The 26,294-nt window shown below is 52.8% G+C and overlaps 2 protein-coding genes across 2 annotated transcripts; both read left to right on the top strand.

Moving 5' to 3' along the window:
* The first annotated feature begins 8,131 nt into the window (after nucleotides 1-8,131).
* Nucleotides 8,132-15,052, top strand: LOC100902572 (protein sax-3-like). Its single transcript, XM_003737767.1, has 13 exons — nucleotides 8,132-8,141; nucleotides 8,298-8,576; nucleotides 9,086-9,216; nucleotides 10,603-10,762; nucleotides 11,032-11,337; nucleotides 11,457-11,708; nucleotides 12,004-12,240; nucleotides 12,396-12,485; nucleotides 12,565-12,983; nucleotides 13,114-13,396; nucleotides 13,499-13,967; nucleotides 14,053-14,178; nucleotides 14,437-15,052. The coding sequence occupies exons 1-13, from the start codon at nucleotides 8,132-8,134 to the stop codon at nucleotides 15,050-15,052; spliced, it is 3,378 nt and encodes a 1,125-aa protein (XP_003737815.1).
* Nucleotides 15,053-24,484: 9,432 nt separating this feature from the next.
* Nucleotides 24,485-24,799, top strand: LOC108864400 (heterogeneous nuclear ribonucleoprotein A3 homolog 2-like). The gene has a single exon (XM_018639969.1). The coding sequence runs from the start codon at nucleotides 24,485-24,487 to the stop codon at nucleotides 24,797-24,799; it is 315 nt and encodes a 104-aa protein (XP_018495485.1).
* Nucleotides 24,800-26,294: the final 1,495 nt, after the last annotated feature.

A 26,294-nucleotide genomic window follows, 5' to 3' on the forward strand; every position in this document is an offset into this window, starting at 1 on the left:
TTAGTGCATATCTGTTTGGTGCGGTACAAACGTTATTATTCACGTACCGATGTTCGCTGACTCAGTGTGTAAATGACGACTGCGTAAAAGACGAGGAAGACGGAACAATCTGGAGTGGAAGAAAATTCGCGTTTCGGGGGCCATGAGGAGGCGGCAAATCGTTGAGGAGGGACACGGGGGGGTTTTGGGTTCAGCCGTCGGCGAGGAGAGCTTCTCGGGTGCTACGGGACAGAAACAACGTATCAGAGCCGGTAAAAACGTGATTCTCGCTGACATGGACCTGACGGAGATTGCACCCGAGGAGATGCAATTCGTATTCGACTCTTTGAAAATCCGAATATTCATCCCGTGCAACGAGAAAGTTCGCGACAGCTGAGAGATTGAAATCATCCGGCCTTGTGGGGTGATTCGAACGAGTCGCGCGACTGGTACTGAAGGTTGTTGGCACTTTGTCTCAAACGATTCAATGAACGGAAGGCCGAGCACAAACGCGCGCACGCGGGCGATCGAGAACCAGCTTGTCGTCTCAATGCCTTAACCTAATTTGCTCGAAGTCGCCGTCCCCCAGCACCGCCGGATCGGCATTGTAATCTATCACACCGAACAACACCCACCAGGAGACCTCCCCTCCTCCACCTCTCGATTATTCTCCTCCTCCTCCTCCTCTTCTTGCTTCTCATCTCGGAACTGCAATTCCTCCTGGTGGTTCTTCAATCCCGCCTCTACTGCTTTCGATGTTCAGCGGTAGAATGAAATAGAGAACAATGCGGCCACGGGCGGGCGGGTGGATGGACGAATAGTCGGCGGTGTGCCAAGGGGAGCGATTGAGCGGTCGGTCGGATGAATGAGGGAAAGAAGGAGCATTCAAATGAGGAATGGTCACAAGCACGCCATGTTTGACCATTGATGAAACGCCGCGGACAGGGGGAGGTCGTCGTCGTCAACACAGTCCTCGTCGGAAAACGTAGCAACTGCATGATTGCTTGTCCGGTCGCACAACAGGACCGCCGAGCGAACATCAATCAACCTTGTACACTGGCCATCGATTGTTTTGTTCGAGTTGCTCTGCGCATTGGGAAACACCCTTTCATGGGAAACTCGGTTGCGTTCTGGCTGAGAATTTCGTTGCTGGCTCGTGGATCAGACGGAAAACTATTCGGCTGGAATTCGGAAGGAGACATGACACTCGGGAGTCCCGCTCACGGGAACTCACCCCCCCTCCTCCCCTCGCCCCCCACGTCGGCATGGAGCGGATTGCGGAATGAAATTCGTGGACCGATTCAACCGCTCCGAAGAGTCTTGAAGAAGGGAACGGAGCCTCTCGAAGTTTCAATCGGGTTCGTCTCAAGCAAAGCGAGCCGCGAGCCTCGAAATGCCGGACCCCTCGGTGGGATCGATAGGTGGACAGCTCCTCTGACTAAGGGTGCTGGCTATCCCGTATGAGAACCTGCCAAATCTGTTCTTGTCTAAATTGCATTATGCTGTTTGTATCGCCTGCGCGCGAGGCTGTTGGCTGTGTTAGCGAGAGTGTAGGTGTGCGCGAGAGTTAGATGTGTGATTCATTCCGAGATGTTGTGACGGCTGCCCATAGAGCTGGCTGCTCAGTTCCATGGCCTAGGGAGATCCCGAAGGCGATAAGGACTATTTGGGCGGAGGACATGTGACGGGTGTCCTGTTTCAGTGGAAGTGAAGCGCCAGCCGGCCAGCTAGCGAGCTCTTTCGCAGGGGCTCCATTAGCCGATCCGGTACCGACAGACCGATGAACAAGCAAGTCGACGACGCTTGGACGGAGGAACGAGCGAGCGGGCGTGAGCTTTGTTGTCGGTATCGGAGTCACTGTCGGGAGGATTTGGTGCAACTCTTCCCTCGACATTCGATAAGGCCTCTAGTGTGCAGAGCCGTAATTTTCGCCGGATGAACGATACACGGAGTCTTCGCAAAAACGTAGGAGTCATCGAGAATTTCCCCGGAGTTATAATAACGAGTTGTGATTTTTTTGTGTACAATAATCTAGCCACTCTCTCGGCATCGATGTTTCATGAGAACTAATTGATGCCGCATCGCCGGAAATGAATTCGGATAATTGCACAGCATACTACTTGTGTAGATGCGAGATGGTGCAAGCGTGGCTGTGTTCAAAGATAATCATGGCTCGTGGTGCATAGAAACGCCGCCAACGAGATATTATCTGCCAATGCGATAAGGCGGACCGACTACTCCCAAGTTCCCGCTCTCCGCTTCCGCGAGGTATAATTTAGAGTGTCTAATCTACACAACCCACATCGGCTCGTGCGAATCGTGCATTGCAATTTCCTGTGAGCTCTTTGTGTTTCGAAACTGGTCAGCATTGTTCAAACGCCGGAATGCCTATCTCCGACAGGGAAAGCCGTCCAGTTTTCCATCCCCATGCGGGGCTTCGCGAAGCTCGCCAGCCTCGGCGCAACTTAGGTTAATGTGGTCGTCGTCGCAAGAGCTTCACGAAACTTCATCGGAGGCTCTGCCGCGAGAAACTTTCTCGAAAACGGTCCTTCCGAGAAATCTCTCTGAAATTCTACGTGCTCGGATGCCTCGATGCTGGGAGCCCTTTGAAGACGGACACCGTTGCTCCGATTCGCTCGACGGAATCCGGAGTGGTGGTGTTCGCGATGTCTCGGGACGAGAGCTTACGGATTCCCTGGCTCGCATACGGCGCGCTGCGTGGCTTGATGAAGCTCCGTTGTTGTTGTTGATGTTGTTGTTGTGGAATGAATAGCGACCTCGTCGGGATGATGTCGATCATTGGCTGAAAGCTCCGTCGTCATTGACGTCTTTATTGTTCGATCCGCAGCCCAAGAAATTCTCCGCAGCTTGTCCCGCCCGCGAGCGGCAGGCAAACCTCGGTCGTACCCTCGGAGAAGAAGCCTCCGGTCGCGGTAACTGTAGCCCTGTCGCTTTGACAAATGCTCTCCGTTCAAAACACAATCCCATGTACGAGTCGGGGTATGGGAGTGCGACAAGACAACCGCGGCAAGATGGCAAGCCGCACGGACGGGGCGTCTAAGAGGAGCGGAGCAGCCGTTATCATGCATCTCCCTTCGGAGGATGCGATGCAACAAGAGTCTTAACCGGTTAACGGAAGCCATGACGCATGGAACGTCACGGAAATCATGTGGAATGATCACATAATCATCAACTCACGTCCCGATCACTTACTACTGAATTGGGGCAGAGGCATGCTCATCATCATCCCCCGTGTTTTGATAGAGGGAATTTATTTTCGTTCTGTTCTCTCGAGTTTGGTAGTTTCGCTCAGACAGAGCGAAAATTCCGCAGCAGCGTCGGCATGCTCAACAAAGGAAGCTCGCCGTCTGCGTCCTCCTCTCGCTCGTCAGGTGGGGAGGTAAGGGTGAACTGGGCATTCGGGAGCTCGAGGGGCTCGAGGGAGCAGCTGGGCATGGCTGGGGCATCCCGCTCCTCCCGCCATCCTTCTGCGTTCGTAGCATCGTTTTGGGGAGAAAGTCGGGTCTCCTCCCTTCTCACCAATCTCTCCGAATGCAGCAGAATCGAGCGCGCAGCTTGTCGAGCAAAGTCGCTCTCATCCTAGCTAACCTTTCCTTTCGTCTTGGTCAAGTCTCGACTAGGGTCCATGTGTTGGAACTTGGAACGGACGAGGGAATGCTCGAAACAACGAATTTTTAACAGACGACCGAGCAGCCAGAATACGAGCGAAACGAATGAACATTTTTTCTTGCACGGGCCAGAGCGTATCAGAGTTATGAACCCTTTGACCAGTTTGTCAGCCAGAGGGAAATCTATTAGACGAAATAGAAACCTAGAGACACAGAAGGAACGAAAGCATTCGTCTGGCTCCCGAATGTGTGGACTCTGAGAGCGCGCTCGTAAACAAAGACTTCCATGTTTTGGGGAATTTTTAAGTGAGAGAAATGTGTGGGTTTGTTCGAGATGTGAAGGCTATCAGCTGCCTCAAATTAGGAGAATCGGGAAAACCGGGGAGAGACGGCGGGTGGAAAGTCTGACTGAGAGCAAGAGGGTCTTAAGACGACGAATCTTGCTCGGAGCGGGAGAAGCTCCGGTTCAAGGTTCAGAGCAGGCTCGTCCTTCGAGTGTTTTGCTTGGCGAGATAGACAGCCGGATGAGCCGTCACGGCCGCCGCTGACGCTTCATCATCGTGGGGAGGAGCGTCTTCTACTAAAGGGACACGCTCACTCTCCCCAAGAACGACCGAGACATAGAAAGGAAAACGTGGGGAGATGGAACTGGAGCCGATTGTTGTCCAAAGCAGTAGATACAGAAGTTCGGAGAACCCTAGGGACAGTCGCATCGTCAAGAAGCGGACTCTGACGCGACGTTCCGGGTGATCAGGTCCCGAGAGCGCAAATCAAGGACATGGTAAGGAGCTGATTGTGAGCAGGGAAGAAATCGGAATATTAATACACGAAGGAGATGGATGATTCTAGACCGTATGGGAAGCGCGATCCTCTGGAAGCTGGGGAATTCCATCCAGGGTATTGCACTCGGCTCGAGGGATTCCGGAAACGAAAGAGAACGTCCCCGTTAATCATTGGGTCACAGGAAAACATTCCTGAAGATCAGTGCTTCACCAAATTTCCCCTTCTTTCCCTCCCCCGGAGATCCCGCGCGGTCCGAGGCGACTTATTCCCCTTCCGAGAAGAATCGGCAGTGAGCAGCAAACACTTGATGATACATTGCTATAAACATCGATGATGTGAACGTTTCAGCCGGTAGCCAGGGCAGCAAACTTGCTCCAGGTCTGCGAGACGGTGTCTAATCATTGTGAGCATCAATGGCGGCTGTTGAATGTGTTGTTCAGGAGAACTGTTCGACGTCAGCGGGTTCGTTGGTTGGCTGAAAGGCTATTTTCCACCGCGGGTGCCTTCAGCTACCACCAGGAGGCATGCTCAGACAGCGAAGCAAAGAAACTCCAATCTTGTTTTGCTCGACAATAAATCTCAGTGTTTGGGCTCGATCGACGGATGAGCGCCCGAGCGAGCGGAAGGAAGTCAGCGTAAATTTATCCGGAGAGTCATTTTTTGTTTATTGTATCGTGGTTTCGTGACGCTCGTATTCCCCGATGGTTGGACGGAACACGATGGGGACGACGACGCGGCGCGATCAACGAGTCGGGACTAAACGGCAGCGATTAACGCGACGAGATAAGATATCACAAGGGAACTCGTTGTGCGGCTGAACGCTGACGAGACGTCGCCATGAGCCTGATCCTATTGCAGTCAATAGGCGTAATAGATTCGATGGCAGTGTTGAGAGCCGCGGCCTTCGTCGAGTCCTCCCGGTCTTAGTAGCGGGTTGTGACGCGCTGAAAATCACGTGAGATCTACTGTCCCTCGGAGCAGAGTTTCCTCCACCCCGAAATTACCCTCGACTTCCGCTTTTCGTCTACGGCGCACTTCGATCGACCTGACACGTCACTTTGATGCCAGCGAGCTCGGAACGATTGAGACAAACGACGCCGGCGTCTGACCTCATTGAGCCGCTCTCCCGGAGAGAATCCATTCCCTCAGTAAAGCCTCGGTCCGTCGATGTCGTTTCGAGAATCAACTGAAATCTCTACAAAGTCCGCTCAGTGAGCTTCTGGGAATCGGGAAACTTCCCCGAGGCTTCGAGCGCTGCGTTCCGCGCCGTACACCCTCGAGTCCACTATTCTATCGCGCCGTTCACCGTGTTGCACATGATACATCGGATTTATTCCGTCTGTATTCCTAAGGAGCAGGAATGAATCAACGACATAAGAGCGCGATCGATTAGGCAGTTCAGCTTTCCGGAGGCAGAGCCGCGGACCGAGAGCGCGGGCACGCGCGCGCATCCGCTCAAGGGACAAAAGACTGGGGCCTCTGATGCTTTAACCTCTACTCTTGACAGACTACCGATCTGACGGTGTGTTCCTTAAAGGGAGGGACGGGCTCGCCTAATGACACGTCCCGATTTCACGCGTAGCGACTATTCCACACGCGCCACTGAATCAAATGAACTCGTGGCGCCTTCGGACAATTTTCGCACTTTAAAGGACTCCGGTCCGCTGTCGAGAGCGTTTGGGACGAGTGTTCCGCCGATTCGCTAGAGTCTCGCAGAACCTAAACATTTGAGTCGCGTGAAGAAGCGATCCTCGAGTGATCGGGTCTCGCTTCCACGGTCATGACCGCGATTCACAATCCAGGAGAGAAGTTCTGTCGAATTCCCGTACAAGGAGCGTGGAGGAGCGAACCTGGAAAAGATTCATCATTTGCAGAGCTCCGCAATTGCGCGGAATTTTTCCAGAAACTGCACGGCGCAACCCGGGTCGCGATATTCAGAGAACGACACAGCACGTCGCCGCGGCGTCGTACGTAACCTTATACGTTTATAAAGTTCCCGGAGGCTGTTCCGAAGTCACTCGGACAGAGTCGAGTTGATCCTGATCCGCCGGCGGAGATTAAGTTGTCAACTTCGAATTTCTCGCAGAGTTTCAAGCAAAACCCGCTTGTGTGTGCCGGTCCTGTTCTATCAAGGTGGAGCTTTTGTCGTAGAACACGAACCTTACCACACCGGGTAACTTTCTTTCGACCGAGCTCAATCTCTGACAGCGATCGCCGTGACCGATCAAAGAATCGCCCGCTGAGTCTCGTTCCTTGATCTCGAGCCTTCTTCTTGCATCCGCTGGCAGTTTCGCCTGACACCGTCGAAAACTTGAATTCCACCTCTCCTCCCGTCCCTTCCCGAGGTCTCTGTAGGAACAAGAACAGGGAGCTCGTCAGATGGTCGCGTCTATGAGCTTACCGGAGCTCTCTATTGGGCTCTCTTTGAAACTCACTGAGCGAAGAGAGTATTCTTGAACAAGGTCGGGATTGTTCGTTCGATAGCGGGATTCTTCCTCCGACGGAAAGCGTCCGCCGCTCGTCGTAGACCGGGAAGCGTCACGGCGGCAACGACAATAGCGGCACAAATAAATCAATCCGAAACTGAGTGTTCCAGATACGCTATACGAGAGCTTAAGGAGCGGAGAGCGCGCTGATCCGATGTGATGTCGACATGTCTGCTCTTCCTCCTCGTGTTGCTCGTTGTTTTCCCGCCAGGGCCCCTGTATCCACACACGGTGACATCTGTGGATGGAGGCAATAGCTGTAGCTGTTGTTGTTGTTGTTCATGCTGTTGTCGTTGTTGGCGACGGCCGCTGTTATTAGTCGAAGCAGCAGCCATGCCTCACTGCCAATCGGCGGAGCGGGTTGTCTCAATGGCGTTGTTAGCCGGAGCCACAGTCCTTAGTTAGGGATTGCCTGAAGGCGAAGCACCGAACTCCCTGATTGTGACTGGACTATGTTTACATAGTCCGATCTATTGAGTTAGATGGGGCGTTGGCTTTATTTGCTCTCGAGCTCCAGACAAACATTCCCCATGAGGTTGCAAAGCTCAAAACTCGCTCCATCGATCACTGAACGCTCCCAAGACAGGCTCGGGAAGCTCTCGGAGTACCTAGGATTGGGCTCTTCCCATTCTCCGGCAGGTTTCCGAAGTGTTGCAACTCGGTTCCTGTGCATATGGAACCGATTTTTTTTATCCTGAATAGCACCTAATAAGTAATGCACCGGGTTGATTATGATTCAGAGTATGTTAAGTTCCGAGCGATGCACTCGGCACTCGGCTGATCTTCCGCGCAGCTTACGCACTCGTCATCACAGTCGAAAAATTCAGCCACCCACATTCGAAAGCCACCCTGCGAATCCTTCGAATTGTTGGCTGGCGTGTGCCCCAAAGACGCAAACAAACGGCAGTCAGACGGCGCGAAATGCGAAATTCGGCGAGCACGATGGGGTGGGGGGAACGTTGTCCACAAGTCTCGAATGCATTTTGCGTTGCGTGCCGATGCGTTGTCATCAGCAATCCAAGTTGGGCGGCCGCGTCTAGCACGTCGTCACTCATGTTCAAAATCTCGCAGAAAGCACTCTAGATCCTACAACGAACTTTCGAGTCCTTCCCCGGAGTTCGATAGTCAACACCTCGAGGTGGAAAACGAAGAAGAGGTCCGCAGAATCTCGAGCCTCAACGACCGCAGCACCTATTTCGAAAAAAATGCATTTCACATGCACACACCTTACTTCACCTGCTTCACTCCCGCACTATGACTCGCTGTTCGATGATCTCGATTCCATAGTGGCTCTTTTGTTTCGATGAGACCAGCAGAGAGTCCCCCAGGAATTGGAGGGGGTCCGATTCTGGAACCGTGGACCGAACGCGGACCACCGACCTGAACACCGAGAAATTCAAACCTCTATTCTATCTTACAGCTGATCCTGACGACGTGCCGAAGATCTCGGAGCATCCGTCCGACGTCGTCGCGCTCCGGGACGACCCTGCTCAGCTGAACTGTGGAGCTGACGGCGCAACGCAGGTCCAGTGGTTCCACAAAGGAAAATTAGTTCGGAACAAAGGTGGCCGTACCACGTCGCCTCTAGGGGTTTTGTTTTTCCTCTCAGTCTCTCATGCTGACACCGGCGTCTATTGGTGCGAGGTTTCCAACTCCAAAGGAACAACGCGAAGTCGGAACGCCACTCTGAACATCGCCTGTAAGTGACAAGTCCCATCGTTTCCAGATGTACCTACTATAAAAAATCATTCCCCCAAGATACGCCGGGTATATTTTCCCTCTCCAGTTCTGGGCCTTCCCCTCCCCCTACCGGTCTTCGAACGAATGCCCTGTCTTGTCTTAGCAAAGTTCGACTGCACAAGGAAATTTGGTCTGACGGACCTTTTTCGACTCACCAAATCGGATAATTCGATGGTGTCCTCCTAGCTTCCTGTGCCGAGTTTCTCACCCTTAGCATCCCACAAGCAATGTGGGAGTGAAGCAAGTCATTGATGAAGTTTGCGCAGCGATTCGGCCAATGACATTAGCGTAACTTCCTTTCCCTTTACTCTCAGCTGCCCTCCCAATCTCTTACCTTACCAATCTCTTATCTTCTTACAAGAACTCACTGATGAAGCGCTGCATATCCTGTTTGATGCCACCAGAGCAGTTCGTAGGAAGATCGAGTTAGGCTAATCTCTTCCATCCCGTTTTCCCATGCTCTTGCAGATCTGCGCGAGGAGTTCAAGGTGACCCCGCTCGACACAGGAGTGGCTGTCGGAGACACGGTGATTCTCGAGTGTGATCCTCCGGCGGGGCTTCCTCGACCCGAGGTTCAATGGCTCAAAGAGGGTCAACCGGTTAGTAGTCGCATTTGATTCAATTTTTCGATGAGAGTCCACTCGGGTGAAGCTTCAAGACATAGGGAGAATCCCTTCGGATCATAGGCAGAAGAAGATCCTGGGAGATCAGCTGAATCAGCCCGAATCTGGAGAAATTCAGTACTGGATAATTTTTGAGTGCGACTCGCCTTCCCGCTTCCCGGCTCAAGGGGTCAATCAAGATTTCGGGCTCGACGGGAAATCCTCGGTCGAGAATCGAGATCAGGCGTCGTCAATGAATGAAAGGGATCGATGCGACCTCTGGCTTCGGATTATGAGCCCTCATCAGCTCGTTAATCGTCGGCGTCGCAGGATACATACATAGGGTACTTCCCACCCCTGAGAGAATCAGGACCAGCACAACGGGATCAATTATTGGAGCTGTCAGGGCTCCAACGATCCAGGTCAAGTCGGTCCGCTCGAGACCAGTTCCTTGAGATTTTCTTCCGAAAAGACTTCGCGGAGGCTTCTCGGAGAGCATCCTCCTGGGAGCTCTCAGGCTCGACGGAGAGCAGCTCAGACCCACTGACGGGCGAGCAGGAAACATTCGAAATAAAAGCCTCGGCTCGCTTCGGTTTCGGTGCCTAGGCGTCAGTTGACTCCGTCTGCCGCGGCTTTCTTCCCGTCTGTTTCTCGGTTGCTCTTTCCTTGCCGCCATTTTCCCTGGAGACGCCGTTTGTGGCTTCGTTCCCTTTTATGTTCTTCCTCGATTCGCTTGTTCTACGCTATTCTCGACTCGCGGATTGGATTTCTCGCGTTCAGCTCGTTTTCAGCTGCTCGGAATCGACCGGGCAAAATAAGTCCGCTTCACGGAGAGCGAAGGTATCACAACCTCCTTCCTCCATCCTGAATTTTATCCACAAATTGTCCTTGCGACGCTGTATCCCCTTGTGTCTTGCTGCGCTCTCTCCTCGCGCGAATCGCCGTATCCTCGAAGCCCTTTTTGTCGCTTCTTCCACATCACTGACAAACAGACTCGTGCTCGGCACCGAAAAACTCAACGAAGCAGTGCACAACTAATGATGAAAAGAGACCCGGAGAAAAACCGAACCGGGAAAAAGAAGCAGTTGAGACGGTAGCGAAAGAGATTGGAAAAGTCACGATTCAGCGGGACAGGATTGAAAAAGTGTCCGGCGGCTCGAGAGAGAAAGGACGCCCGCGCGCCGTTGTCGCTGATATCGGATAAAATATAAACTGGGTCGATTCTGCCAAATGTAGTCTTTGTAGAAAAATCTCCCGAGCTCGATTCCATTCGGTCTCGCTAGTTGGAGGTGTTGTGGATTTGTGACCAATCTGATTATCTTATCGAAAGATGACGAGGATTCGCCCGTGCCTGCCGGCTCGACTAAATCAGAGCGTTTCCAGGTCAACGTGGGCTCAGGTCGGAGTCGGATAAGATTCTCGGATAATTCTGGTAATCTAGTCATCCAGGATGTTCGCTCGGCGGATCAGGGCAGCTACGTGTGCAAAGCCGAGAACATGGTCGGAATTCGGGAAACGCCCGCTGCACGCGTGCGAGTTCACAGTGAGTTCTCAATGCAGAGGTTTTCGTTGTGGATTGTTGTGCGAGCGCTCACTACGGGTCGGTCACACTCGGAGATCGATGGCAAGCCATCAACTACCGCAGCGAAACGGCTGGAGGAGTGGTCAGCCGCCGCACGCAGACCAAGCTCTTTTGACCGTGGTAACGAATGCACAGCCGACTTGTACTCGGTCCGACGTGACGCTCCGGCCGCACTGGTGAGCCTCCGAGTGACCGTGAGCTTTCTAAATAGCCCCGATCCGTCTCCCCAGGCGCGCCGGTCTTTGTCGTAAGGCCCGAGGACACAACGGTCGTTGCTTACGACAACGACGTTCGATTGGACTGCAGCGCAGGAGGCGAACCCAGTCCCGTGATCAGATGGAAACGCCGTGAGGGTGAAGTGCGACAACTTTCGACGGGAGAACGCGTCAAGGTCACCGATGGAACGCCGACCACTAACCGGTCGTCGTCCTCACTCGAGATCCTGAATGTTGTTCCTGAAGATGAAGGAGACTATGTCTGCGAGGCCGAGAACCCCGCGGATACCATCAGCGCCACGGCCAGAGTCACGGTTCACGGTGGGTGCATTGCCTCAGGAACGACCAATTCTCCCGAAAAGGGACCGAATTGCCTGACGGCATAGGTATCCGGAGACGAGTGATCGAAGGGAATAATTAATTTTCCCGGTCTCTTTCAGCTCGACCCGTGTTCCTCGTGCGTCCTCAAGATCAGAAAACTAGTCTGAATGGCGTCGTGAGCTTCCAATGTATGGCCACCGGAAGTCCGAAACCGAATATTTATTGGACCAAAGAAGGAAATCAGGCGAATCTCATGTTCCCGAATAACACTTACGGCAGAATCCACATCGATCATTCCGGCGTTCTCAGTATTGCCGGAGTGAAGAAGGAAGATGAGGGATTCTACGTTTGCTCAGCGCTCTCGGCAATCGGTGAGTAGGAAGCAATCGAAATTCCTCCACTTCGGAGAAATGAAGCGGCGCGAAACGCGGTGGATGGAGCGAACTTCATTCTGATCGACTGAAATCTGAAACGGGAACTCTTGAAATACTAACCGCTCCCAATAAAGCTAATGCGACCGCGCAAGGTGCGTCGGGAAAAAACGAAACCGGCGGTCTCCAGGCCGCCGCGCCGTGAGAGGCGTAACCCACGCGACTGACCGACCGACCAGCCGAACGTGAAAGGGGAAACGCTCCGATTGTAATTTGCTACATTCATGATGTTCAGGTTCAATTATGACGAAAGGTCAGCTCGAAGTCACCACGCTCGGGGACCTGCCTCCACCGCTAATTGAAGTGGGCCCCATGAACCAAACCATTCCGGAGGGCCAGCCCGTCACTTTACCCTGTGAGGTGTCCGGGGTTCCATCACCCGAGGTTCAGTGGCATTTTAATAAAGACGTTCTCGACGAGGAAGATGAAGACAGGATCACGATCGATAGTCAAGGCACCCTGACAATTCAAGGTAAATTTTGATCGATCCGTGTTTTCTTTACGAAAGAGCTGCGGGAATACCCACGGCTGCGCTGTCGGGGTACGACGACGAAAACGACGGACGAAAGACGCGATGAAAAATCGAATTCCCCGATTCGGAAATTCAATTTCTCTCCACTTTGACAGATCTCCGCTTCGAGGACAGCGGCATTTATACGTGCGTTGCGTCGAGCGAAAGCGGCGAAACCCGTCAGGCGGCCGCCTTGAACGTCGCATGTGAGTATTTTTCAGTGTTAGGAATTTCCTTCTCCAAAGCCGGATCGTCGTCGATAACGGACGTTCTCCCGCGTTTCAGCCGTGCACGATCCGAACGTCGCGTTCTCCCGGGCCCCGTCACCCGCGCTCCTACCCTCCGCACCGTCTAAGCCTCGAACGATGAATGTGAGCGATACTTCGGTGACGCTCGCTTGGGATAGGCCGCAGGACGAGTCCATGGGCGGCTTCCACAAAATCAAAGCCTACACCATCGAGTACTTCAGCGCCGATCTGCAGTCGGGCTGGGTGACGGTGGCCAACCGGATCGGCTCTGAAATCTACACCGTGAGCAGCTTGAAGCCCGAGACCAGATACGTATTTCTGATCCGAGCAGAGAACGCTCTCGGTACGGGAAGACCGTCGGAACTGTCGAAGGTCGTCAAAACGCTCGGCAGCCGAACGATCGGCGCTCCCGACCACTATCTGTCGCGAGCCCGAACGCAGCTGAGCATAACCGAGGTGTGAACCCCGACGATTTTTTTTCTCCTGCCTGTCGCTCCCCGATCTAGAGAGAAGAAGTATTTTCTTCTCGGGAGAAATATGCGAATTGTATTTTGATAGAATTCGCGACGAGATAATCGATCCGCAGGTGAACCTCCGCAGCGTAAAAGCCGTAAACTCAACCGCCGTCGGTCTCGAGTGGCACGTGGCAGGCGACAAGGACTTCATCGAGGGCTACTACATTCGCTTTAAGGACATGGGCGGCAGCACCAACAAGTACAACATGGTGACCGCTTGGGGCAGCAAAGTTTCCCGCTATGTTCTCAAGGATCTGAAAAAGTTCACGAAGTACGAGGTATTTCTAGTGCCGTTCTACAAGAATGTCGAAGGGCCCCCGAGCAACACGCGAGCTGCGACAACGCTCGAGGATGGTGAGTGTGGAACGACATTCCAACATTAGTGCCGTGTCGGTCAACATGTGGCTCAGTCAGTTGTGTCGGAAATCGTAGTAATCGCTGTTTCCACATCCACAGTTCCCTCCGCGCCTGTCAACGAGATCTCCGTCAATGTGGTGAACATTAGCAGCGTCTGGGTGCAGTGGAAACCGCCCCCAAGTCAACATCGCAACGGGCTCCTGTTGGGTTATAAGCTGCTCCTGCTCGGCCCGCTCGACACCATGAACCAGAACGTCCTCACGAACACGACGCATTACGTTTTCAACAACCTGATCGAAGCCATGCGTTACAAGCTGCAAGTGTTGCCATTCACGGCTGTGGGCGACGGTCCGCCGAGCCATTTCGTCGATTTCTCCACCGACGAACTCTCCCAACCCGTGGCCATCAGCAGTCCCTTCATCCACGAACGATGGTTCATCCTGATGTTGAGCTTCATCTTCTGTTTCTTGTTGATCACCATCGGTATTCTGCTCTACCTGTGCAGAAGACAGTACGCCTTGAAAACCACTGTTTCGGCGGTGCCCGTCACGAAGGGAGCCGATCTCAAGTAAGTTCCAGAACGAATCGGAGGGATCAGCTCGTGGTAGAAATTTCTCCAGTTGAAATCTAAGCGCCTGTCTAACCTGTTCTAGTAACTGTTTCGCGAGTCTCACTCACCCGGTGAACGATAACTGGACTGGTATTAACAGCTATACGGAGAATAACAAGACTGTATACGAGAATAAGCTGAGTGCGCTCGACGGGATCGACTATGGCGCGTAAGTTCTCTCGTTTTCTGCATGGGCTGCTCCTACTGAGAGAGAGAGAGAGAGAGAGAGAGAGACACGCACACAGAGAGAGAGAGGAGAGAGAGAGAGAGAGAGAGAGAGAGAGAGACACAGAGAGAGAGAGAGAGAGAGACACACGCACACAGAGAGAGAGAGAGGAGAGAGAGCGTCAAATCGAGTTCGTCCGAGCCGGGCGCGGATTTTCGAGCGAACGAGGTCCTCAAACGATTTCGTTCCTTGCATTTTCAGTGAGTACGCACTCCCCGACGTGAAGGAAAGCGAATACGCTGAAGTCGGCCAGAACCTCAACACGTTTGGCAAGCGATTTGTTTACCAGCAGCAAACACCGGAACCCTATGCATCAACAACCCTAGTCGCTCCCTTGGACTTCACTTCGAGAACTGGCAACGGAGTAACGATCAAGTCGCTGGCAACGCGAGCCTCGGTCACTAGATATTCGAACACACTCGGGCCTCAAGCTCCTCATGAACTCGATAATTTACTCCAGGCGAATAGTACAAGCGTAAACAGTGGCTCGGGCGACTCGGCGAGCTTCGGACGTCGGAGCGGTCTTAGCGGTGGATCTCATACGGAGTGCAGTAGTTGCGCGGGCGTCCACCTCGAGGACGAATGTGACGAGCCCATTTACAACACGGTCCCGGACGAACTCGACCCGTTTGAGAGGAATTTCAGCTGCCAACGACAAAGAGTAGACAAGAAGCTAAAAATAAAAAATTGCAATTTCAACTCGTTACAACACATGGACGACAGCATCACGGTGCCTTCATACAGCAAATCTCTCTGTTCGCCCTCGACACCTGCAGCGAGCCGCAGGAGCGGCGCTAGTACCCGAGCGCAGCTGTAAGTGACATCGAGAGCGTTGCGCCCGACAATAGCGACCCCAGCAATAAAAAGAAAGTATCTCAGGAGGTTGACGGAAGCAGGCAAATACGGGGATGCATTTAAAAAGACGAAGCAATGACATCCGAACTACACAGAACACACAAGGCAGGAGAGCACATTCCCCCCTCCCGCTTGTGCCGGGGGTGAGCATCAATCGGAGGAGCCTTTCAGAACCGACAACATATCAAAAGAATGCCCGAATCTCGCCGATCGACGTTGCCGTGAACGGAAGACGACGGCAGTTCATGTTTCTTTTTCCGCTCGAAATTCCGGGCTGATCTCTAATCGGAACGCGGACGCTGCGGGAAAGGAGCCTCAAGCTCGTCACTCCTCGACAGCCTCTAAATGGACGACGACTAAAGTTTCGGTGCGTTCGCATGAGGCCAGAATCTCACGGAGAAGAGAATAGAATCCTTCCACTCTCGATGGAAACGTGTGGTGCCTAGTCAGAAGAAGTCACAAAAGAAGACGGAGGAAAATCGGAACAAAAGAGCGGATCCTGTTGGAGGAGTTGCGTATCCGGTCGAGGAAAATGACGAATCAAAGCAACGTGTACATATCCGAAACGTAGTGAGCACAGCATTCGGCGGAGATTTCTGTCCCTGCTGTGTGTACAGTGAGTGTAAATAGTACGTAGCAGCCAGTAAGACTAGACTTGTCGACACAAGCGACAAACCTCGGAATCTCTGTTGAGCGACGGGATGAAAGTGATGAATGCGGACATGGAAGAAAAATTTTCGTCTGATCGGGAATTCCGATGTCGTACTGGAGGAAGGAAGCTCATACCTCATAGAGGTTGTCTGGAGCGATTGCCGATGATTCCGAATCGGGTCAGTATTGAATCGATTGGAAGGGACATGGTTCTTTCGAAAGTTAAGAAACAACTTATCATAAAACTTGACAGAAGACTTTTGCGAAAGATCGGAGAGGCGCACTGACACAGGAGCAGAAGAACGTCATTTGTTCACGGGATGAGTGCGAGCCTGAGCGTGTGAATGTGCGACATCGGGAGTCAATCAATAGGGAACGACTCGAACGAATGGAATATCAATATTATACGAACAGCCTGTGATACTATCCAATAAGGTCATTCGGACGGAATGTGCCCCATAACTACTGTAACGGTCAACGGTGATCGACTTACAATAATTGAAGAAAACAAGCAGCGAGGCGAAGTAGTGTTACGAAAATTGATCAATAATCGTCATGTAAATAAACGATTTTGATACCGATTCCGGAAAGAAGTTCCTTCTCTCTATGAACTCTTCGACATTCCGTAGACCATCGTAGACATTCTCGAAAAAGGAATTCCGGATTCGTGTAATTGCTTCGGTCCTGCAAGGCGTAGGCAGGATTCACTATTCGAAATTCTCGGGGGCAAGAATTTCCTCGGAGCAAGACGAGCTGCTCCGATGTGGGGAATCGACCTGTTATGGAAAAGGCTCGAACTTATCGCAATCGCGGCAGAGCCTCATGTGTTTGGTGGACAGGAATCGCGGAATTCTCTAATTGGATTTCAACAGGGCCCTCGTCGTCCGCTCCCCAGGAGAGAGCCGAGAGACGTCCCGACGGCGGACAGGGAAACGGTTCGATAGAGAGAGGGACCGACAGCCAAACGGACGGTCGGCAGGCAGGGGCCGTCGAGCGGACTCAACGACCGACGGACTGGCAGACAGATAGACAGCAACCAATCTCTAAAAACTCAGTCGACCCCTATCGCAGCCGCAGTGATCCCGTTTTCTATCTCGATCTCTTCATTCATCCGCGTCCGACAGTCGAGCACCGTGTCGGCGGTCCTGAGCTCGCTCGGTACAGTTTAATTAATACGTCCGTCGGTCTAGGACCCGCCGCCGCACTCGATAGCCTCAACTCGTCCGCCCGGATCGAGGACGACCAACGGTCGAATCAATTTATATCGGAGAACTGTTTCAAGACTTCGCCACACAAGTCCTGGATTTATTGCGGTGATTCAAGCCGAATTCCGAGAGTGTTAATGAAGCTCAGGGGAATGCGGTCTTGAGATGTTCTCCATCGAATTCGATGCGAGAACAGAGGAGAAAAATCATAAATCGGTTCCTGCTCTGGAACTGTTGGTTGCGAAGGAAGAGCGACGCTCCCGAACCGGAATTCCTGATCTGGTGGATCCCGAGCGTGAAGGGCGAGCATCCGATCCCGAGCATTACTATATTCTGCTCAGGTAGACTTTACGTCTCATTTCCTACCGAATAACGACCTCATAAGGGAAGGTGGCCGCGACGTTATACCCTTGTGCTCTATCCGGGCCCAATACAATCGTAAATCATTGTCCGGCTCTTGAGAAGAATTATTGCCGCACCGTGATCTCATCTAATGTCTAATGATGGCCCTCCCGTTCCATGTGGTGACGGGCGTACGTTCTGTCGGTCCGACGCCGACGGTCGGCCCGACAGCCCGTCCGTCTGCTCGCTCGCTGATCCATTCAAGGAATCCTCTAGGCAGTGTTTGCGCACCAGTGGCAAATCCGTTAGGTACACCAGGCGTAGGCGACTCTGCTCATGGCTTGCTGTCGGCAGGCGAGTCAACGGGGCCCCGCTTGTGAGTCCGCAGCGGATCGGGAGCGCTGCAGACGAACTGGGCCTTAAATCAACGGGGATTACGCTCTCTTCTCTGTTCGTTGGCGCTTCTTCTCGGCTCTTTTTTCTCTGCTCCTCCTTTTTCTCGCTAGCTGCCGGTGGCAATTTTTGGCTTTTCTCCCCTCACGCACGCAACGAGATTTCGCCGGAACGCACGCAGCGTCGGATGATATGCTGCCGGCGGAAACAGCAATATTATGCAAGTCCCGGAGCTTCGCAGATAATGCAACTTCACATCCGCGGGTCTGATCTGCCGTTATTGGCTTTTCGCGGAATTTCATTTCCTTGCGTGGCTCGATTGGGAAACCTTGCAGGTAGGAATTTCGTCGGGACGACCTTGTTCCATGGAGCTCGACGAGTTCGCTTCAAACGATCGTCGTACTCGTCGCGCGACAGCGATTCGGAGCAAGAGTAGCTAAGGTTGATGGTATCAGCGACAAATCGTAAAGTAGCCGGAGACAGCCCCCGGGGCATCTCCATAGCCGAGGAGAGGAATAATCTGACTCATCCTTCTTTATGGCTAAGATGCCCCAGGAGAGCCCGAGATCGAGACGACGGGCTTTCCTTCTGTTTTTGTTTCGATTGCAGTTGGTTCTCGTTTCGCTTTCTCCTACACACTACACTGGAAAAGTATCCGGACCGAAAGCGGCTCGGAGCTGAGCTGGGGCTGGGTTCGCTACTCGTTGGAATGTGCTCTACTCTCGCAATGAGATCAAGGGAGGGAGTTACGGAAAAACATATCTGGGTCAACGGATTGCATTTTATCCTCCGCAGAATTGCGATGGTCGGGCAAGAGCAAGCGACTCCCCGAACGAACGACATGTTCTCCGTAGGTGGTCAGTATGCAAAACGTCGTCCGGCCCGGAATTAAATGAAACCATTTGTAGCTGGAGTGAGGCCCTCCCGCTCGAACAGTTGCGTTGGTCCGACGCGACGGTCCGCCCGCACGGTCGCCCGCCCGCAGGGGCTCATCTGCAAAAGTGGGTCGTGATCGCATTTAATAAATGACTGACACCAACAAGAGCGGCAGCAAGATCCGACGAAGCGCAAGTCGAGTGCAGCTCCACAGGCGTCCAAAGATAAATACAATGAGACATAAAGCGGATAAACGACAAAGAGAATGTAGTCGGCTGCCCCGAGCGTGTCAAATTCACAAATGGAGATGAGATGTACTCGAGATGTTCCCAGTTTCTTCGAAATTTGATGCCACTCACCGCAAGAATAGTCAACAGAGTACGTCGCACCATGCTCGTCCCCCCCCGACATTCCGGCATTTCACATCCAGAAAGTAGTCCCGACGCAGTCGCAATGGAATTCCCGCGACTAATTTTCGCAGGAATATCCCTTGAGGTCCGGAGGTTCGAGGAACCCTCCAGCGAGGAATACCTCGTTCCGAAAAATGAGCGCGACCAACAACCGAGTTTCGTGAAATTTCCCTTTCCAGAAGAGCTTCTCCGGTCTCGTCCCGGTGAAAGGAGCGTCTGCGTGAGTTTGGAGCATTTCCGAGGAACGCAAAATTAAATTCCGGAAGGAAACGAGCCGTGAGCCTCTGTCGGGAGCCCAATTCTGACGAGGTAAACGGCGAACGAATCAGTGTCGACAGCGATTAGGAAATCTTAGTTCCTGGAATTGAATTTTTTCCCAGGATACATACAGAGGGCGAGTGTCGCTGCGAGTCGTGAGTAGCTCTGAGGAACGTCCATTTTCGCTCGAGTGACTCTAGATAGCTCGGGCTCGAGGCTCGCTACATACCTCACTACCTAATCAGCCACTTACGAAGACGACGACGACGGCATCTTTCGTACCTGGTGTCGAGCGACGACCGACCGCTTGCCAGCCAGCCGAGCGACGACCGACCGAGGATGAGCGGGTAAGAGCGCGCAAAGTGATTAATTTTCTTCAACTACCTTGCTACCTGGACTCGACACAGGGAGCTGAGGAGCTCGCTGGAGAATCGAGGGAGAACCCACGTGGAACAACGATCAGGAGAACGCGGTGAACAATGTTGCGCGATCTCTAATTGAATATTCGTTCATCCGAGCAAACAGGGGACGACGATCCGCGAATGTGTTGTGCGACTTTCCCGTCGGAAATCCCAGCGATTTCGAACAGCGCGCCGACGGTATCTAGAAGATCCAACGACGACGGATGGGGAGTTTCGTAAAACCTCTCCGGAGACGAGGACGGCCCTGGGGGGATGCTGAGTTCTCTTCTTCAATTGTGGTTTATAATGTCCTGATGAATCGAGCTCCGAGAGCACGTTCGGCTCTGCCTGGACACAGTCGAATTTATACGGGGAACAAGTCCATTGGTCAGATGTAGACCGGGGCTACGATGAGGCAGAGGAAGTTAAGTGACCGGGCTCGAGTCAGTGGGGCAAGCAGAGTCAGGCCCAGCTAGTCAGATAGCGAGACTCCGATACAAGAGAGACATGGAAAAATGGAGAGCGGCGCTAGACGGGGCAGAAAAAGCAAGAGGGACGGGAGAGCTGGACACGAACAGCTTAGCGGGATAGCTAGCGAACGACTGACCAGCGAATGAGGCACGTCCACAGGGACGAGAAGGAGGTGGACAGCAGGAAATTCGGCCCAAACTCAGTCAACTGGCATCGGACAAGCGAGCGCTGCCGCCCTTACAAAGAATCAACCAGAGAGCGAGTGCCGGTGGTCGTCGTTGGTATAGCTGGCTAGATTAATATACTGGCGGGGAATCAGTCGCACGGAGAACCGGTAGAGTATAAGACAGCACAAGAGGCCTCCACTTGACGACATGACCGCTCGGATTGGAGAAGACATTGACATGTCGAAGACACGATAGGATTCCTTGCTTTCAGGCTGGAAGTCGTCTCGTCCATTCCCGATCCAGTCCAATTAGGCCGGGCAAGATCCAAGATACGAGCGAGAAGAATTTTTACGAGAAGAACTCATTTCCGGCATTTTTCCCCTCATCGCGGCTGACCGAAGAAACACGACAATGAAAGAAACATATGTTCGCTCAAAATATCGACAATCAGCTGAGAACTACTAGTGGCGAGTCATTCGCCGGACTCATCGTGATCTCTATTTGGGGCTTCGATGTCGGCGAAAAGCGGCGGTTCAGGAATTCGAGAGACGATGGGGAAAAGTCGAGGGAGATGTTCGGCGAGCGGCTTCACCTGAGAGTCTGGGCTGCGCGGAACGACGAGGTATGGGAAATATTAAATCGTTCCCTCAAGCTCCCCACTTGAGAGAAGGTCTCATTAAAAATTAAGCACGCCAAAAAAAGAGCCCGGGGTGGGTTCGCGAGCGAGTCCCGCGAACGGGCGGGTGGGCGAACGATCCAGCTAGCTCATGACGGATGCCATAAGCGTCGCTGGCATGACGGAACGCTGAGAAAAAATCGGGAGAAAGAGCAGCGATCCTGCATAAACCATTGAGTCCCACGAATCCTGCGTCTGTATAATTCAGAACAATTGGGGGAGCCAGCGACGAGAAGCTTCGTTCATTCGTCATTGGAGCTCCGAGGAGCAGCTCTCGACAGAACGAAACGAGAAGAGTCGATCGTCTACTCGGCATCGATTCATTCGCAGTTCTCCGCGTTTATCCGCGAATGCTCGACGATTGTCTTCTTCCACCTGAACTTTCCTCTCTAATTAATACTTGGTCGGTGGGAGCGCGCGCTAGGACGCCAACACCGGTAAGGCCGGCGCAGCACACGTGTGTGGTTAAACAATCACAGCTCGGTCTTGGCCGTGGGGCTCTAGCCACCGAACACACTCCAGCCAAGGCTCGTGTCCCTGATTGTCTTGCTTTTAGTCACTGCATACGCCGAGTTCCATCAGTGGGGGCTTCTCTCATTCTGCCTGTCCATCCTCCTACCTATCTGTCTATCTATCTATCGCCTTCGTCGGTGGTCGTCTTCGTTTACCTCCTTCCACTTCTCTCTCCGTCTCTCTCGTTTTCACCTAGTTAGCGGCAATGGAAGAACGGCAGTCAAGGAAAGTCGGGAAGATGCCCCCGACCAGCGTTCGTCGTTGTCGTCGACCGGTGGAAGCTCTCAGCCGAGACTTCTTGACGTGGGTCCCATTAGTTTTCTCCTCTATCTCTTCTTTCTACCTTCTTTTCCTCTCTCACGCACTCGTTGTTGCTCCCATCTTTCTCTTCAGTCGACTTGGAGAGGAGATCCCTGCGGATTCGCAGCGTGCCGACCTCTTTACCCGTCTACTCTTTCCAACGAATGAGAGGAACAGCGAGGTCGAGCCAAAGGAGGGAAAGTATAGTAAGAGGATGCGAGACGAGCGCCAAGAGAATCAGAATAGTCGACCGCCTGCGAAGGTAAACATTTGCCTCGTCCCCCGCTCGCCGTTGCATCGCACCGCGCCAACTCAGCTACCCGATGCCATCATTGATCTCCATCTGCCGGCCACAAAGAGTGGTCATGGAATAGAGAGTTTTGGGTTCGAGCCTCCGGTAGAATCGACGCGAGTCTGACTGGACTCTGCGCTCAGAGACGGACAGAAAAAAAAATCGATCGCGGATTCGAGAATGAATAAATCAATCAACCAATCAATGATGGAAAATTCACAGAATGGGTAGAGCCAACGTTTCCTACGGGGCTCCAGTGTTTTTCGGCGTCGTGGGGCTTCTCGAAACGATCTGGGAAAAGTCGCCGAAGCACTTGTACGCTCGAACAAATAGAAAAGTAGGAGGAAAACTTCAATGGACCCACTTGAAGAAATCGAGTGCTAGTGGTCGTCGCGGTTGTCGTCGTCCAGCTGCACCCGCACAGCGGTCGGTGACTTCGATCGGTCGTTTTGAAGTGCATGCTGGAGCGTTCCGCTGAGTTTGTTTCGACCAGGTCAGTGGGGCTGGAGGTATGTTCTATGACAGAGAGGCTTTCCTTGAAACCAGAGGTTTTAAAGAGCTTCTTGTTCAGCTTGTTCTTCTACTTTCAAGCTGCGGCTGTCCGACATAAAATGTACGCTGTCTGAGGCTCTTCGGTCACTAATGCCGGGGAACGTACAATTTCCTCCTCATGCAGGCCTTTGACTCTGTTTCTCATTTTCTTTGTCTCTGAATTGGGTGCAGTAGGGACAGACCTTCTTCTACACGAAGTCGTCTCGATTTAGGCACGGTGATCCCGGAATTCGAAACAGAGGCAGAGGGACTAGGTGAACCCAGGCTCTAAATAGGTCTATCGATGATTTACGCGCGCCTTCATCGGCTCTGGGATGGACGAGCCGTCCAGCTCAGCATAGCTACTCGTCAAAAGAAATAGACTAGTTAGCAGGCACTCGGTCCAACTTCCAGCCGCATGCTTGTTGATTACTATTCGTGATGGGAGGTGAGCGGAACGGCAAACGAATGTCTGCCAGATTAAATTAGTATCAACACATGCACTCTTGGGACACAACCGGAGATGAAAGGAGCCCGTGTGACCCCTCAACGACCCATACCTAGCACGGACGGCGTTTGCACGCTCAGCAACCGTCCCAACAGCGTCTGACCGCTCGCGCACCACCGATGGCCCTGCTTCAAAGCGTCCTCCAGAACAAGGCTAAAGAGGTACACACGTCCTGAGAGATGATCGTGGACACGGAATCGAGCTCTGAAGTCGTCCTCAAAAATAATAATCAAGCAATGGTAAATTCAGAATCCTGAATCTTCTGAATTGTCGAAGGACGTGTCTTGACGTACGATCCGTACTCAGCTCGGACTCACCTTCTCTCTCCGTTCTCGACGTGGCGCTGTAATTATCAAGAGAATGGAAACCCTGACGTCGCGGTCGACGCCCATCGTACACATGGCAGACGGAGCGATTCCCCAATGAGATTTGACAATGATTCGAATCGTTGTATAAGAAGCTCGGACGAGCTGCGATCTGTTCGCGCGCGTACGCGAGATGATACTTCTCGTTCGTGCCATCATGTGTGTCTGTGTGCACGAGTGTTGTGTTTTATTCAGCAAAGCAAATCTTGTTACGATAGCATACCACTCTCGAAACAAGAAGTCGATGAACGTCTTCCCTCCACAGACGTCTGATGGCCGCCCCGCTGTTCTCGGTCCGAGCCCTTCCATGCGTCTTGTGCGAAGTCTGCATTTTTGACTGGGTTCAATTCAACTCCGGGTTTGGCTGCATATGACTCGGAGGAACCGAAGGAGAACAATAGCTTCGGAATTTCACCATCGGAATGGGCGCGGGTGGACGTTCCCCAGAGATCCAATCTAAGATAGCAGTTTTCGATGAGCGGAGCGGAGGTTGCGAAATATCTCTTGATAAACGACCCGTTCAGACAGAGGAACCGCTGAGATCGATTATTATCGCGTCGCTCGAGAGTCGGAATCCGCAGATAGCTCAGCCTTCAGTAGCGTTGATCTCCGACGAGGAACCTCGCTGATCTGCCGTCGTCGGTAGAACTGCCAACGGTAGAATCGACATTTTCTGGTGGCCGAAACTCCAGAAATGGAGCCAGTTTCTGGCTCTGAGCATGGATCCGATTCCCCTGTCCGTCGGGACTACGGCGCCGGCGATAGCTCAGGCTGTGCTTCTATTATTAGCGCCACCCGCCGTCTTTCTTGGCGCTGTTTTTCTGCAGCAACAAGGGAGAGGAAATAGCGGGAAGTTTTTGCCACCCTGACCACCCTATACTATGTGACTAAGTCAACTATTCCGTCTGCCTGACTATTCGCTACACCGAGAAGCGATGTCAACTGATTTTTGTGTCTTTTCTACTGTCCCGTTCGACGATATATAGGCGCTAATCGGAACACAGATCGAACACAGGGCGAGACGCCGTAGTGAAAATGGAAATCTCAGCCCTCATCGTCATGTTCTTGCTCTCGGTCGCCAACGCTGGCCGCTACGGAGGGGGCGGCGGTTACGGCGGTCACCGAGGCTACCGGGACGACTACGGCCATCGAGATGATTACGGACACCGAGGCTACGGAGGAGGAGGAGGAGGTGGCGGGGGCGGAGGGGGTGGAGGAGGCGGCTACGGGCATCGTGGCTACGGCGATGACTACGGGCATCGCGGCTACGGTCATCGAGGCTACGGAAGCGGTGGTGGCGGAGGAGGAGGCGGCGGAGGTGGATATGGTAGAGGTTGGGACCGTTACTAGACCAGGAGTACCTACTTTCGGATGAGACCCGTGTCGGACTACTGTATAGATTTCCGGGAAGCTAGTATGTTGTAACAATAAGCATCATATCAATAAAGAACGAGGGAATATATGAATATGGAATGAAGATTTCGAGGCGGAACTGGACGCCTGGAATTTTTTTTGCAGCAAAACTAACCTTCCTGAGATCTGCGATACCTGTTCGGGGTGAACCGAACAGCTGAGCTCACGTGGAGAACTCGCAATTATTCTGAGAATTCCGCAGAATGAATCACATATCCGGTCTCGCTCCGCAGAACGAGTGACAGACCCTCATCATTCTCGAGAAGCTCAGATCCAGACCATGGAGCCGGGACTCATGTTCGTTGTCGGAACCAACTTTTCCTCCGCTAGCAGTCCGCTGGAGTGTTTAAAAGGTGATTATAGGCTCGATAAGCCCTTTTCCTTCTTCCTCAGTCACAAGCCGTAGCGAACCCTTGTCGGCTCTTTAGTGTCCGCACTTTGGTCCCTTCTCAAGTTCTAGCCTCCAGCGGCGGTGCGGCGTGGGCAACGTGAGAAGCTGTCTTTGAAAGAGCGGCGGCCGCGGTGGTCGTCGTCGTCGTCTTCGAGTGAGGTCTTCTTAGTGCACGCGTCGTTGATAAACTGCGTTATTCATAATCCTCCGCGGGCGAGCGGCTCCTCGACTGGGAGGTAGGTAAGTCGACGCCGGTTCCCGCATATGTCCAGAGGGCTCGCGCTCACTCAGCGTTGTAGCGAAGTCGGAGAAAAGTAGTATCATCTTCGCTTAGGCAGACTATCCCCGCTGTCGATGCAGCGGCGACAAGGTACCGCTGGTCTCAATGGAGTGGAAATTTCACCTCCGAGGAGCGCTTCGGACGCCCCTGCTTGTTAAGAAGTCGTCGTCGTCGACGACAGCGGCGGCTTAGCGAAGAAAAACGCAAAATACCGGAATAATCACGAGCACATGGGACCTGGGGACATCGTCTCAAGTTTTGGTATTTTCGACTTTATATTTCCGCTTGCTGCGAAACCAACGAACCTGATTCGAGGTTCCCGAAACGTATCGGCCGATACAACGTTTCCATTCGGACGAGCATTTTTCGGGGTATCAACCGGTACATTCTCGGCATGTTTTGGATGATAATGAAACCGATGTTTCTAACTGCAGGGTATAATTATCCATCCCAAATGAAACTTCTTATCATGATTTCCGAAATGCCCGGATCGCGGGGAGTTACTGAAAATCCCTGAACCCGTATGATTGATCCCACATTCCGCTTGTTCGGCCGTATAGGGTCGGTTGTTGGGAGACAATCGAAACGGTTCTCGTTACTGCGCACCTGGGAAGCTGTACTCGGATTGCTAGAGGGCTACCGCACGGTCCCGCCGCAATGAATGACGGCGCTTGTGTAGCAAAAGACCAACTACAAGCTGTCGTCCGCAGGAGGAGAAGACAACAACGAGAAAAACGTGCGTGTTGAGGACCTCGGAAATG

Source organism: Galendromus occidentalis, unplaced genomic scaffold, assembly GCF_000255335.2.
Source record: "Galendromus occidentalis unplaced genomic scaffold, Mocc_1.1 scf7180000075612, whole genome shotgun sequence".
In the NCBI taxonomy this organism is placed as follows: Eukaryota; Metazoa; Arthropoda; class Arachnida; order Mesostigmata; family Phytoseiidae; genus Galendromus; species Galendromus occidentalis.